Source organism: Pelecanus crispus, chromosome 14, assembly GCF_030463565.1.
Source record: "Pelecanus crispus isolate bPelCri1 chromosome 14, bPelCri1.pri, whole genome shotgun sequence".
NCBI lineage: Eukaryota > Metazoa > Chordata > Aves > Pelecaniformes > Pelecanidae > Pelecanus > Pelecanus crispus.
The window spans coordinates 7,719,901-7,736,401 of NC_134656.1; the positions used below are offsets into that span (position 1 = coordinate 7,719,901).

Here is a 16,501-nt window from a genome sequence, read left to right on the forward strand (position 1 = left end):
CAAACCTACTCCGGCCATTGCACTTTTACTTTTCTTCCAGGATATCTGCTGAAAAATTAGCTGCTAACATTATACATGCCTAATTATCATTAGAATTGTATCACATATTTTTTCAATTAAAAATATGTGGAGGCCATATTCCCCACTAGTGCAATCAAAATAAGACCCAGTCCTTAAGCTTGTTAGGTGAGCAGGAATGAGCTGGTTAGAGATGATCAGTCTCCCTTGTAACCTGACAAGGCATTCTTACTCAGAGCTTGTTAGCAAAATGGCTTAACTATACCTTGCTAAGCACAGTGCTTCACTTGCATTCGGGGTAATCATAGCTTTCTATCTACAGCTGTTACACATTTCTGACCATTTGGCATAGCACACAGTAACCAACCACACTATTTTTGAAAAGTCTGTTTGCTGTTAAATTAAGATGCTGGTGCAAATCTATGAAAGCAGTGCCTAACATGGATGCTGTCACAAAACAGAAAAATCGGCCTTCTGCCACAAAATGCTTTATGGCATTGTGAGATTCCTGTTGAATCTACTACTCTGTTTCACTAGAACACCCAATGAGTGGCTGTGTGGCTTTAGATGTGGAAGGGGCACCCAAAGCAATCCACCGTCCCCCTCCATCCTTCCTTCCAGCGCCCTAACGGCTCCACAACAGCTCTGTTGATGATGCTGATAGTGACAACAAAAAGCACTGTACCACAAATAAAGTGGGACTTTTTTTATTATTATTATTTTAAACATTTACAGAGATGGAAATAAATACAGGAAATAGAAGATAGAGAGGGTGCTTTTAAAACAAATCAGTCAAGTCTTCATCAGGCTTCAAACAGGAAAAATTGTATCCAATAGCTGGTTATAACTGGCCACCATTTCAAAGGTCAAGGATTAGGCTGAACAATAATGTAAATAACTGAAGATAAGCATTACAACCAACAAGGGTGACACAGCTGACATCAGTGAACACACAGCTGTAATAGACAAAATGAAACCACACTACAACAAGAAAGTCTCATATATTTACAACATACCTATCATACAAAAACATTTGGAAATAGTTAGGGAGTGATTTCTTCTCTGTCCAGCTGTAAGATATAAAAGAAACACTGGAGGGTTTGTTGGTTTTGTCCCCTCCCCAATATCTACAGAATAGTTTTATCTTTTGGCAAAGTTTAAAAAAAAACTTTGTATTGCAAGAATTTTTCATCCAGCCTGAATTCTTCCGTGTTTCCATCCTTGCTTATCATCATCACTGGCTTCCACTGGGGCAGTTTGTCAGAAGACAAAGAGTTTGTAAAGTTCTTTATAGTCTTTTATCGATGGTCTGATCTGTAGGTTGGAAAAGTGTCTGTGCGATGAAGCTTCACTGGGCTAGAAACATCTTCGCCAAGTCAGATGCAAAAAACAGAACAACACTCAGTAAGACATAGGCATCTTATTCAGCATTTTATAAAGGACTACGTGAACTACAGATTACAGCCTTTTAATTAAACCTATCTCTGCTTAATCTGCTGCTCCATCTCAGAACATCTCCACTCAGATTTTCTTTCCCAGTTCCTTCAAAACAGAGAGTTGTACGAAGCAAATTAATTTTTTAAAAGTTCGGACTTTGTGTTTTAAATGAAAAATGCATTTTAGCTCACAATATTAGCATCAGTTCTTTTCTGTACATTAGAAAAGGGGAAGAGAGTCAATTCAGAAACCATAAATTCCAGCTATGGTGCACAAAAGTTTTTGCATACAAGATTTCAGACGCCTTTACCATTCAGTGAGTGAAATGCCACTTCATACCTATGGAATTACACAACTTGGTATAACAATTATTTCATATTTCTTTTTCCAGTAGTAATTGAAGCATTGCAAGAGTTTGGCAACCTAATCCAATTAGAGGTGCCTGGGGTACCACTGAAGTAGTAGCCCTGACTGATGAACAAGACAAGGACTTCAGTGTCTTTCCTAATTACAATGCTGGCTGCATGGCTGGCTTATTTTTCAAAGACTTTTACCCCATTCTCATGACGACAGTCTCCTAGGATCTTTTTTTTTTTTTTCAGTTTAACAAGCAAGCTATTTTTCTAAATATAAAACAACTGGTTTGTACCCATATAGTCTATTTATCTTTGTGTCAACTCAATACTGAATTATTGTTTTAATAAAGGACACTCTGGTAAGGCACAGTAAGCCCAATTCACTGATTGTGTCAGAGTGCTGCAAGCAGTCTTGTTCTCGTGTGCCACAGGCTGCCACCAGCAGGTCATCTTCCCATGCCCTAATTTACTGAACAAATTTGAACAGGCATGTAAGCGCTGCTTTTATTACTCATTCCTCCCCTGGAACGTCTGCCAGGTTTAGCTGGGGCTTTTTATGTGCTGCCTGCCCCCTCTAGTGTTGACAAAAGGAAAAAGGAAAAACACCAGCTTTTATGATTTGCTGAAAATCAGAGGACCAGAATGGAATATGGCTATGTAGGTCGGAGCTGCCAGCGCTTGTAATTTTTAATCACACCTTGTGATATTTCATGTTCTGGAGCTGCTAGCCTCTACAGTTTTCAGCTTTATATATAAAAAAAAAAGTAAAATATAAATATCTATCATTCATTACTCCTTGAGAAACTCCTAATATCTGAGGGGAGGAAAAAAGAAACAAACAAAAAAAGACTGCAGAAGTTTTCCAAACCAGGATGTTTTACCCTATCTGTCTAGTGATTTCTGAGTGCTTGATGTTGGTAAATGATATTTCCATGTTAGTACTAGAAAGCCCCGCCAGCTCCTGAGGTTTCTGCTCAACACAGGTTTACCTGTGGGTTTTTTTGCAGCAGGATGAGGTGCCAAGAGCAGGGCTGCGCCCCTTGGAGCAACACACACCGGCCCTGGCCTTCAGGGATGACAGAGGAACAGCCTGTATCCTGAGGACCAAGCTGAGCTTCACTTTCTAATGCCCCCCACAGTGCAGGGAAGCTGCTTCAGTCCATCTTTATCATCCAGATGTTTAATCAAGCTCAGCCTCTGTTCCATATATCGTGAAAATGAAGTTACGGCAGGTATTGGCTCCTTCCATTCAATACTCCAGGCTACCCCCCTTCTATTAAGTGTTTAGTCTGTTTGCTGCTGGCTTTTCCAAGTAACACCCTGATCCTGACTTCACAACTCATCAATACCAACTTCTGTACAAACACTAACTCAACCAATCCACGCAGCTTAGAGTGGGAGACTGTTTTGAAATACAAATGGGCGCTTTTTTTTTTTTTTAAAAAAAAGTCTAAAAACATGCGCGACTACAAGATGCTGACGTTGGACCAGCTCCTCAGAGGTACTAAGCACCTGCAGCTCCCACTCCAGAGGCGCCTCTGGGGAAACCGGCACAAAGCAACAACAGTGGGTGGCAGGCACTGCAGTTTTCACTTTGTCTGAGGAGATCCAAGTTCGGTGCTGAAACACACTCCGAAATACACGGGCTGAGATGGCTCACGTCAGCCCTCCCGCGAAGCCCGTCAGGCACCCATCCTGCAGATGCAGTGGGCTTCCCTTCCGTCTCCCCACCCGTGCTCAGGAACCACCAGACGTCCCTTGGTGACCACGGAGGGACAGCCAGGTGCAGAGACCTCCCCCGGAGCCATTCCTCCCTCTCTGCAGCCTGGGGAGGCTTTCAGGCATGAGGGGACAGAACCGTGCCGCCCCTTGGGCTGACAGCAAGGAGGGGATTTGGAGAAGACATCTGCCTATCTTCAGGCCACGCGGCAATGCACAGTGGCAGCACTGCAGCTGTTCGAGCAACAGTTTTCTAGAACTACTTATCGTGGCCGTTTCCTTTTACTTTCCCTAATTCAGCTGTTTTTGAGGATGCAGTTGTTTAGGTTGAATGTTAGCAAGTACACAAAATGAATAATGAAGACTGCATCATTCTTAGCATGAGGCAGCCATCCAAAGGAGAGGGGAGCCAAATGGTTATAAGTCTGGCAAAAAAAATCAAGTGCCATTAAAAGAGTTTGGTAGCAGAAAGGATTGGGTGACCTTGATAACTGGCCATCCTGTAACAGTAATTTCTCCTTGTTTACCTAAAAATGGTCAGAAAACTTGTCAAATGAGGGATCCCTCTCCAATGGGAAGTAAGATGAGCACCTCCTGATGACAACCCCTCTACCACGTTGTCCATCTCAAGGTGGGATGTGCCCTTCTCTCCATCAACCAGACAGCAGCGGCAACTGGCTTAGACCAAACATCAGCCTTCAGTGAGAAGGACAGATACTGAAATCATTCAACAATGTTGTGATCCGGTTTGTGCATTGACTCTTTCCACCCCAGCCCCGTACCTTGCAGACCGTAGAGCTGGCCGGTGCTGTGCTGTCGCGTGATGTGCTGCCAGTAGGCACTGCGGGGCAAGGGCACCATGGTGCTGAGGGACACGGCTCGCTCGGTCATTTTCATCTGAAGCTGCAAAGCAGTAAACTGATGTGAAGGAGACAGTCATGTTTCTTGCAAATCCTCCAAGAATAGCATGACCACGGGCTGCAAGGACTTCTAACAATATTGCCAGCACAGCATCTCCCTCCCTCCCTCTGCCCACCCTACACGAGCAGAGGCAACTGCGGGGTTAGTCTCCAGGGGCACACACCACTCGGGTTAGGAGGCCACGCTGCTGTTGCACACCAAAGCTCACCTTGGTGCTCCCCTGGTCCTGGGCTAGCACTGCTTCCCCTGAGGGGAGTTTTAACTCAAGCAGCTGAAATAGAAACCAGGAATCAGTGGAAGATAGCAAAGTGACGGTATGCTCCCCCTTTAGCAGCAAAGCCATCCAAGGGTCTTCCCAGCTACACAAGCAACTTCCCAAAGCTAAATACAGCCTCGTAACATCGAGAACCTGACTGGAGATGTTTCGCATGGGTGAGGACAAGTTGTTCTCGTCAGTTTTGAAGCATTTTCTATTCATCTCCTATCTCCTACAGCTGAGGAATGTGCCAGCTGGATGGCACAGGAGTTCAACACAGGAGATAACTGCATCCTTCAGCTAAATTCCTTGAATGAATGGCATGTCCAGGTATGCTGAGAGGAGAGCATGTGGACTGCAGTGCATTGCTGGACGCCCCATCTCACACCCACCCCTCCATACAGGGCCTTCAGCTACAGTTCCTTACATAATCACAGCCCCTTGTTAGTTATACTGTATTTAACATAAAAATATGGGAACTGACTACTTTAAGGCATTTTTTTCCATGAATTTAGTAAGATGTATGTGCAAGCTGATAAAAATAATTGGATTTTATCATAAGCTTCACAGTACAGCTACAATTCTCCCAAAGCTCAGGAAAACATCAGTTCAAACATACCGAGACTGCACTTGACTTTTCTAATTAATAAAGGTAGCTTTTTACAGAAAAGTAAGTTTTTACATTTTAGTTTCACAAAACCTGAGGTGAAAGAACCGTTTACAAGAAGATCAGTATATTTTGGAGCAAAACCAAACAGGCAAAGCAAGCACAGAAAAGAGGTGAGGGCTGGCTGTATCCAAAGAGACCCATTTCCAAGTTATTTAGAGGTGCCATCTACCTTCAACCTCCTCTCCGTACAGTGGATACCGTGCCTGTGATGTGAAGGTAAAACAAAACAAAACCAAACCCAGATCAGCTCCTGCTCTTAAAACACCCACCTCCACATCAGCTGGATGTGAATCACTGCTCCATGCAAGGTTCCACCTACATCATACAGCATATTTATTACAGCTCCTTCACTAAAGCCCCAACACCCTTTGCTGTGTCACCACACACGTCTCGGCACCATGGAAACAAACAACGATGGACCTTTTACTGGGAATAAAAATCAGCAGAGCGTTGTGAGGATGGCATTTCCTGGCTGGAGATACTTTTTTTGGTGGTTCCATTTATTGGTGAGTTGGACAGCAAGCTAAGGCAGTTTGAGCAATGGTTTGGCTGTCAGAAGGAGTGCAAAAATACAATAGGCTATCTTGGGAGGAAAAAAAGAGACACAGCTAGAGAAAGATTAGATAAAGACACAAAAAAGGGCCAGAAGGGTGCCCCTCCTGAACTCAATCAGCAGGGATAAAAATTAAAAACCCCACAGCTGGAGATAAGAATTAGTATGTTATGTCCTGAATACACAGTATTTCATCAAAACACCTCAGACTGCGAGCAAAGGCAGCTTTAATGATGATTGATTTCATTCTCACAATTAACCTACTGTATCTCTGTGGCAACAGAAAGAGTAGGAATGACTTGATAATGACCTGGCTTTATGCCGCAGAAGCACCCAGCACCGTAAGCAGGTCGAAAACAGCCACAATTGATATGCTGGAACACGCGTGAGCAAAGGCTGCGAGCAGAGCGCCAGGCGGGCCGTGCGACTCCACATATCATTAATACACCAAATAATTTGTTAACTGAAGGGCACCTAATCCATAGCCTCTCACCCTCTTCTGCCCAAGGGAGAAGGAGAATGCTGAAACCTGAAAGGAGATCAGGGTCCCCAGGGCAGTTCAAACGCAGCTCCCCGCACACGTGGCAGGGATCAAGTTATGTTAAGTCACGCTTAAAGCAAAGAAGCGGCAAAGATGTGAGAAGTGGCGAGGGACAACACAAAGCCACCCCGCAGCTCCAGTTGGTACAAGAGATCTGCAGAGGAAGGGGATGGAGAATCAGCACTCGCAGCCATCGGCAGCCAGCGCCGAGAGCGGCTGGGGAGCTGCTGTGCCACCTCTTGGCACCGGGATAGAGACGTGCAGAGCTACACTAAGGCAGCCTGCTGGGCCAAAGCACAGCTCTGGGTCAAACACCGGGGGCGGCTGGTTCCCTGGGGGTTCAGGAAGGAAAGATTAAGTATTTTCTTTCTTGGGTCCCACCTTAATCAGCAAAACTTGCACTAAAGGCAAAACCACTGCTGGGTGAAAAACTAAACCAAAACAAAGAAACCAATCAAACAAAAAACAAACAAAAAACTCCACCCAAAAACCCCCCCACACCAACATTCTCTCAAGCTAGCTGTGAACATGGCTCCAAAAGGCAAGAAAAGAAAGATGATTTAAGATCTGTTACGTTTGGTTGGTTTCCTCAGGCTGGACAACGCCATTTTCAAAGATTCTGCAGAATGCCTTGCACTAAGTAAAACTTCATCTTGGGAACCCCAATTAGAGAAGATTGCACTCACTATGTTTTTGAGGGAATTTCATTCCCAGTGAAGCAAATTCATGTAATCATTCAAAATCAATTAGAACAATAATTGCTTAAGAAACATTTGCTAAATTCCTTACAGCAAAACTGCAGAATGGTAAACTAATAAAAACTTCAGAAAGTAGAGGGCACTAACATATTGCTGCTGTTTTGACTACTATCCATCTTACGCTAATACTCAACATTCTTCTCTTATTTCAAAAGTTAGTGAGCACCATTTCCACTCTTTATTACAAATCTCTGTGGAAATGGACAGAGATAATAGCAGGCTCCAGCCTGGACAGATGCACTCGCACATCAGATGGATCTAGTACAGAGCGCACACTCGAGTTGCTGAGAGGGGAGTAAGAGTCAGGGAAGGCTGCCGGTAAACTGGCTGATAATATCTTTCTATGAAGCACTGAGCTTTAACTGCCAAAACTGGGAAGTTCACTGTTATTACTTTAGTGAGATGTCAAGTTGTAATGTCTTTTTTTAAAGCAACCTGAACTGAGAGTAGGCATAAATGACAGCAGTTGAATCACAGCACTACTCCTGTCAGTTTTCATGGCAACCAAATACTCATGAAAATATGACTTGAATAGATATTTTCTTTCTATTGTCTGGCAATGCAAAAGCGAAAGGAAAGAAACAGTTGGAGGAGATGAGTTACCAAATGACCAGAATGGCTTCATGCACTGCTAACCAAAGCCAGCTCTTTCTTCCCTTTAAAAGAGAAAAGGGAGAGATCTTTGAATTCACTGAAAAGGAAAATAAATGAAACCCACTTGTGAAAGTGTCACAGACTCTGGTCAGCGTATGCTCAGACCTTGCCAGAAAGCAACAGCACATTAACAGAAAGTGTCAGGGTGAGGTTCCCAGCTGAGAAACCACTATTGCATCAATTTTCCACAGGCATTTCAAGAGCCAGAGCCAGTTACAGTCACGAACTGAACGAACATACTGTAATATAAAGATAGCGACTGCTAGGGAGGTGACAGACACATTATAGCCCACATTCTCAACACTACTTGGCAGTTTTATTGCGCTCAATCAGCATAGGACGTTCAACTCAACTTTTTTTTTTTTTTTTTTTTTTTTTGCACAGGCTCCAGGAGCCCTCAGGTAGCTCAATACCATCTTCACTTCAGTCTTGAATAATCATATCATCGATGTAGCAGTGCTCAGGATCACAGGGGCAAACAGAAGACATTCAGTGTAGACTTAATTTCTCATGATCAGTATCTCCTACTTTCTACTTTTATTTACCCTTTCTGTAAATAACAGCTCAAGCTTCACTAATACGAAAATTCACAGAGGGTAAATAATTCTTGGAGATAGAAACAATATAGACAGCCAAGCATGAAGTGCAAGCATCTCAAATGAACTCCTTGTTGAAGCATTCAAAAGCAGAAGAAAAATACAGAGGAAATCAATCAATCTGAACAAAGATGTACTTTACAAATATTTTGTAATCAGCAAAATAAGCCACCTAAGTTCTACACTGATATAACAATCCTCTGCCTAAACTTCTAAAATCTGACTATCCTTGAACCCCAGAGAAGCCACCAAGTCTTACTGACTAGTTCAGAACCAGACAATGTTTCTGTAACAGACTTGGGAAACTCATATTCAGGGGCATATGGACTCATCTGAAACAATTGTATTCCACTACTAAATTACAAGACTTTCAGTTTGCCAGGAATATGTTCTTATCCCCCACTTAGCACTCTAGGGTCTATAAAATGAGATTTAGGGGTTGTGGTTGGACACTGTTCATGAAAAAGCTTTTAGAGGTTGTGCAGCTGCTCTCTATTGAAATCTATAGCAATGTGCATCTGTTGAGTCTATTGGCACTTGTAAGATGGAAATTTTACAGCACAGCATCAGACATGATCTATTAAAGATGTTATTACATAAATGTAAAACCACCAAATAAGAAATTGCCTGTAAACCTATTCAGTATTGTTACTGAACTTATCTCTGTTTTTTGAAAATGAAGTTGTGCTCTCAACAGGTTACTCAATCGCTTCCAATCCTGGTGGGCTACAAATGTTAGCTAGTTATGCTGACTTAGCCTAGGTTAATTTTAATCTGCTTAATTGAGTTACTGTTGAGTACTTGTATCATCTACCTATCTGTCTCAACTTAGATAATTTTGGATATTTTTGAACAAAAGCTCCCTTCGCTAACTAGAACTATTAAGTTTTGTTTTAAACAAAAGTCAAAACCAGCAAAGATGGTGTTAGACGATACGTTACTTGGGAAAGGGAAGAACACCAGTGCAGCCGGCTGCAGTTCACCTGCTAATTCTAATGTTTTTGAAAGAAAGCAAGCAAAGTGTCAAGCTCTTCCTAGTGAACCTGGAAGCGCTGGGAAAAGCATGCGGTCTAAATGGACACAGGACAGAGGCTGTCACAAGAAAGGCTCCAAGTTATACTTCGTCCTCACCGACACAGCACTCTCCCACGGGCTTCACAGAAATGACCACATTGTAATGACACCAGCCGGAAGTTAACAGAGTAGCATCAACTGAAAACTGGTATATCATACTATACGTAGTGTGAAATACATACAAATATATATATAACACTAACTAGCCTTTTTCCTGGTGAAAGTAAAGACATTGCAGGACCCACATCATCTAGAAACAGACTTGAATTTTCCTCACTTTCCCAATTCAGTTATCCTACCTGCTCTACAAATGACAGAACTACCTGTTTGCCTGCATGCTTGGCTGAAGCAATCAGTTATCCAGTCCACAAGACTGCTCGGGACACTTGGAAAGAGCTTCCTATTGCTCCTCCTCTCCTCATTTGCTCCTCCTCATTGGACTGTTATTAAGAGAAATAACTTTCCTATCATGTATTTGGCTTCGATTCTGTCTCAAGTCCAAGAAAGTGGAAGAACAAAAGAAATACAAGTACTTAAGACAATTTGTTCCCTTTCCTATTCCTTCAACATCCACTCTCATCTTTTCTTAAGTTTCCACAAGTAGTAATGGCATTTTCTGTTTCATCCCAGCTGGGTCATCCAGTTAATACTGGGATAATTCATCGCTACAACTTATCCCCGAAACCAAGATGTTAGTAGAATTACTGAAAGGATTAGACATGGATGTGGATAACAGCAGCGCTTATGTTTAGAATAAGAGAAAGACATAAGTCTTATTGCAGATTACACAAACCAATTACTATTGCCAAGAATAGAGATGTTGTTTATAGCCAGGCTTTTCCACAGTTGTCCACTGTGGGCATTTTATACATTCTAGAAAGCCTTCCATCTCACATTAGTATCTTCAGGATACTAATTTTGCTGTCAAAGTCAACCTGTGAGTCTTGGGGTGTAGAGACCAATTATGATATGGGATAAACAGAACATTCCTTTTCACTCTACAGGTTTCATGGAAAAAAAAAAATTAATAAGATCCTGAAACACATTAGGTGCAAGTGCCATAAAACTGCCTTCCTTAGACAATGCTTTCAGAGATGCCACACTGACTGTTCTCAGTATGTATGGTAGTTTTGCATCTTATACTCCTACATTTCCTACTAGTCATGTGTGTCATAAAACAAGTTTTAGACACAAAAAGCACTTGTGGAAAGCACACATCCACTGAGAGATCAGACAAACATCTAGTCCTCCCCCACAGTTTAATCTGAACCATATGACTCTTTCCAAATCATCCTTGGAGTGCAGACGCCAATTAGCAAATGGAAAACTGAGCATGAGCCACAACATTTTCTAAATAGATTGATGAGAAATGCTTCCAAACAAACTCATGATGCTGATTAATCAAAGGTACCTAATGAGAAAGTGCACTGACAGGAGCTTATCATCTCTGTATTAATTCACACTTACTGATAGCTTTGCAAACACAAAAATCGAGGATTGTAAGTTTCCCTGTTGTTTTGATTCTTGAAAAGCAACTCCAGTTACATATACTGCCCTAAATATTAAAATCAAGCAGAATTTAATAAGAGCAATAATCAGACTGCTTACTATCTGTGAATCAAAACTTAAAGTCACATTGAAGAAACATATTGTTCATTGGTGCCCAGTGTGAAATAACAAGCATGACAAGCAGCCATACCATTGAATTTTTCACACTTTGCAACAAGCGCTCGTGTTGTTCTGCTATGGCCAAAGCAGCCGAGTGAACCTTCTGATAGATTGCTTCCCCATCTCTGGTCTGAAAGATGAATAGTCCTTCTCCTGTGTCACACATCCTGCCAAAGCAAGAACAGATGGGATCCACGTGTGAGATGCAAGCAAAACTTTACCATGCTGCTCTAAAAGCACTAAGAAAACAAAGGTTGTTGAAATATGGAACAAAGTTATCTAAAAGTCTTCGTGTATGGGTCTTACCACCCCTGGTCCAATCTTACTCTTTTATCCCCTATTTGTATTGTTCTCGCCAAACAGGGACTCAGCTAAGTACCACTGATCTCTATCATAAGTGCTTAAGCTCTAGAGAGTTCATGCGCAAGACCCAGATTTTTAATATTTAGACACTATCTAGAATCTGTGCCAGGTAGGATTAATTTGTCTTCTCCTTTCAGACTTTTAATCCTGCCTGTAATGAGTTTTGCAGAATTTTGTCTTCAACTTGAAACAATAAATGCATATCCTCAGCATCCCAATTGCATTGTCTTATCATGGCTAATGCATGATCAGCTAAATAAAAATGTATTTTCCCCCCACCCCCACCCCACAAGAGGACTAAATTCTGCAGTAACATGGAGGATGGACATTTAATGCCTCTTCCCTTTCCAGGCAAGTCAACTGTATGATCCGTTTCTCTTTTACTGCTGTAATTCTTTAATGTGCTTATCTAAAATAATGCATCCATATCCCTTAGAAAGGATTTGATAGTTTAGTTCAATAAATAAGCGCTCCAACTTCAGCCACACAAAGACTTCAGCTCATTAAGACTGAGCTTCAGGAAGCAATACAGAACAACATCTCTAAAACAAGGAATTGCATTCAAATTTCTTATAAATCCATTTGTCAAATAGATGGAAACCAGGAATATAATCAATGCAAAACAGGAGTCCCATCTCCATTACTTTAGTTTGCTTTTGGGAAACAACTTGGCACTCACTGCTCTCAACTTCAAACTCTACTTCTCCTACAGAACCCATAACTCTGTGCCCAAAGGCCCATGTTGTACAAATTCTGGAGTGATGTTCAACCCTTCTTCCCAGATCTGTCCATCCAATTCCCTGGCTCATATAATGCTTTATTTAAGAACAACCCTGTACAGTAATAAACAATGCCGTCAGCCTTCACCCCTCTGGCATACCACAGTTCTCCAACCCCCACCCTTAGGCACTTCTACTTGGCAACTGCTTCCATTCAAGCTGCAATCTGGGATTAAGAGCGGTTTTTTTTTTGTTTTATATTTGTTTCAATATTACTTTTTTAATTTTTTTTTTTAGCAGAGGGTACAGACTCGCCTCTGTCTGAAGCGAAGTTCTGATGTCCCTCAACAACCTTCAGAAGTGGTCCAGAGCACCACCCAGCACCACTAAGAAAAGCAACGCAATATAGCAAACACACACCTACCTCCCTGCTTCAAACGTGAACCAAGATGGGTCCCGCCCGTAGCGTCGGAGGGCACTTAATGGCCAAGAGATGAGTTTTACTCTGGGATTCTGGATGTCCCAAAGACAGATATTCTCAAATGTTATCTGCAAGGTACATTCCCCATGCACATCTAAATTAGGGGATGGCATCAAATACACATTGAATCTCTCTGGGAGAAAAACAAAAGGTTAGTCTAAAATCCCTGCCCTTTAAATGTACAAGTCATTAAAGGAATTTCCTATTTTCCATCTCTATCACAAGATCTTATTTCCCCTTTGAACAATTAATTCAAAAACAAAGACTCAATTCCATCCAATAACTCAATAAGCTCCACGTTTGGGGCATTCAGAATGCTGCACTCAAAGGGTGTCAAACATTTGTGCGTGCATTCAGATACCAAAGAGAACTGCACCATCCTGATATTTGCAAACAATTAATAAAATTGTGTGCATGAATAAATACATTGCAATTGTATTTGTGCATGTAATTAGTTAATTTGCATAGGAAAGTGAAGTAGCCATGGGCTGAGGGTTTGCATGCAATTACTACTGTTTATTATTTGCTTTACAATGTTGCCAAAGAGCCTCAGTTACAGACTCAAACTGTTGTACAGACATCATACAAGAAAACACACAACAAAAGATAATCCCCATCTCCAAGAGTGATTAACTTGTGTGAGAAAGAAAAATGCTATTCCAAAATAATTCTAGCTACCTTGCTTATTATCTCTGGTAGCAATTAAAAAAAACAAAAGCCAAAAAAAAACCCAAACAAAAAAAACCCCCACAAAACAGGAAGGAGGACTTGGAAAAACAATTTTGCACCAATTTATTTCTGATATTCATATGCACAGTCCAAAAGACTTTAAAATAATGTAATCAAAGATTTAAAAGGTCAACATTTATGTACCTACCACTCTGCTCCCTCTCTACTCCAGATGCCAACAGGTCAGGCTCTCCAAGACTAATGTCATTAATTCGCGTTCCAAGACACTCCATCTGCAGCACCTTGCACCACTCATCTGCCTCAAGTTCTGTATAAATGCCCAGAACATCTGTGTGTAGGTATAATACATCCATAATTTCACAATTAATGCTCTTATGTTTTCTAATGTGCGTTGCCATTTTACCCACCTGACTCACAAGCAAAGGTTTTCGACGTGTCATCATTAAAATAAATCCCAACAGCATGCTTCTTTGTGCTTTTTGGCATTCGTAATATATTCTTCACATTATTGAGCTCCGTGACCTGAAAAAGCACAATTTAGAGTTTTAATTAGGAGCTTGAAAAGATACATATCCATTATTGACTGGAAAAGGAGAGAAAAGAATTATATCATGTTGCAAAGGACAGAGAAAAGGAGAGAGAGCATGAACATGTCTATGATTGCTCTGAAGGAAATGCAGCCTTGACATAAATCACCTTAGACAATCAACTTGGAGACCCTGGATGATGAAGCAGCCATGTCCTCCAGTTCTCTCTCTGCACAAGAGCTTCACTGCAACACCATCTGAACAGGATATTAACCAAGAGGCAGGTAGAATCAAAGCTCACTCCAGTTTGAGAAATATTTACATGAAGGACATGAGAAAGACCAACCTGATGTAGCAGAAGAAGAGAGGTGAAGATAAAAATCTAACGGATTCACCTATTTGGAGGAGCAAGTCCAGTTCCAGTACAGCTTTCGTCATGGAGAACAAAACTGTAAGAATAGTGAAAAGCTGCTCTCTAAATTATTTTTGATGGAAAGTTGAGGATTTGTTAGAACAGTCTACTTTAAAAAAAAAGAAAAAAATCACAGTTTCAGTTATTAGAAAGCTTTTTAGCTTTAAAGATTCACACAGACTTGTAAACACAGATTTCTGTTGCTTGGTTGCCAAAAACTGATTGGAAAAATAGCTTTCACGCCAAAAAAATAAACATGTTCTGTTACCTTGTACACAGCTTTAGTAAATACATACTACAGTTGCTTTATATTTCCATCCATTTTTCACCCTCGCAACCATAAGTAACGCTCCTGAATTTGACTGAGGAGGAATTCTTCATTATTTAAATTCCTTTTAATATTAAGGTTTAACACCCAGACAGGGAATCAGGAAGTTATATTTAAATATTCATGATCAGAAAACATTTCACCGATTCTTTTACGTAGTAGGGGTTGAAAAGAGAGAGAGAGAGATGGGGAATTTAACAGAAATGTTCCCAAGGCTGTACAACCTAACAACTTCACTACTTTGGTCTCATAAGTCCTGTGGAATAGTCTCATATCAAACTGTGTCAACTCTAAACAAAGAAATGCAGCAACTGTCTTACAGATAAGACTCAGGAAGCATAAAGAGTTATCAGTGTTGTAGGGTCCAGCAACAGAAACCGCTCCTCTAGAGCGTCTTGGGTTCACCAGCACACCCACTGCATCCCTCTGGCCCTTCAGCCTAAGTCACCTTCTTCTTGGAGTCAACTTATTGCCCGTTCCCTTCCGGCAAGGGAGAACAGACAGCCAAAATCACATTTTCAAGCAAGCCCCCTGGAAAGGTGAACGGAAGGAACAAAGAGCAGTTGATGGGCAATGCCTCCCCAAATAAAAATAAGCAACACATCCAATGCCCAGAAACTCACTCGAGGGGCAGTAGCAGAAGGAAATAATGGAAGGAACATGCCATGGGGAACACACCAAACCTCCTGCCTAGCTGCCAAATTTAGAACTCAGGTTTTTATAGCCTCCAGGTTCAAGATTTTGAGAAGTGTCAAAACTGAGACTTCCTAACTGTGCTTAGTTTTGCATGAGCATTTTTTACTCTTCCAGGAAATCCTGTGATAGAAGCACATCCCCCAGTGCTAACACGACACCGACAAACTCACTGTTAAATATGACAAATCTGTCATAACCTATTCCCATCGTGCTCAGCACATGACAGGTCAAGCACAAATTGCCAGCTGCCAAGTTCAACTCATATATTTTTCTCATATGCCAAGAAAGGATTCAAATGCAAGAGGAAAAAAAAGAGCTAGACTTTTTCATTCAGGACAGCAGCCACCCTGACATCTATACTGAGCACATTTACATTTTCTGCAAGTTGAACGTGCTAATGAAGTTTTGTACCTATGAGTACAAAAGGTAGCAGAAGCAGAATGTAGCCATACATTCTGGTAATGCATCATTTAGCTAGCTAGGATTTGTCCTAATGGAAAGCTTAAAATCAGGCGTGCCACACTCCTACTGCCGGCTATCCCAGCAACTGTCTCTAGCGTGATGACCCCTGAGGATGCCGTGACAGGGCTCAGTGAGGTGATGAAAGGTTTGTACCGGTCAGGGAACAGCACGCTGCCTCTCCGTGCTGGCTCAGGAGCCAAAAGCCCTTTCAGCGGTTGGGAGGCTCAGAAGCACCAAGTGCTCAGCTGCTGCCCATGCCCCCCGCCAGCCCCTGGCGATGGGCAGCACGTGCTGCCTCAGCCCCTGGCAGGGAGACACCCTACATCCCAGCGAGGGAGGCAAGGACACTTCACCATGTGGAAAGCTGCTAGCTACTGCACAGGGAAAGAAAAAACAAGAACCAACCCAAAGAGTATCACTAATGAGCCTGCGTTCAGACTGAGTCATGCACCTCCAGGCCAGAGGGGAGCAGATGTTCATAACACTGCTGGGAACGTGAGAAGGACAAGATTAAAATATTTGCTTTGTCTGCCTACACTAAAGGAGAGACATTTCTGATCACTGTTTCTTTCACTGTGACTCTAACCTCGTACATCTTACTT

At 41.8% G+C, this 16,501-nt stretch overlaps 1 protein-coding gene across 1 annotated transcript in view; it reads right to left on the reverse strand.

Moving 5' to 3' along the window:
• Positions 1–1,316: 1,316 nt before the first annotated feature.
• The window catches only part of DOK5 (docking protein 5), a 44,284-nt gene continuing 29,099 nt past the window's right edge, over positions 1,317–16,501 (reverse strand). The window contains exons 3-8 of the mRNA XM_075721154.1: positions 13,882–13,996; positions 13,662–13,781; positions 12,728–12,917; positions 11,253–11,388; positions 4,313–4,433; positions 1,317–1,384 (exon numbers count right to left, since the gene is read on the reverse strand). Of these exons, the coding sequence (XP_075577269.1) occupies positions 1,317–1,384; positions 4,313–4,433; positions 11,253–11,388; positions 12,728–12,917; positions 13,662–13,781; positions 13,882–13,996 (750 nt within the window). The remainder of the gene's footprint in view (positions 1,385–4,312; positions 4,434–11,252; positions 11,389–12,727; positions 12,918–13,661; positions 13,782–13,881; positions 13,997–16,501) is intronic.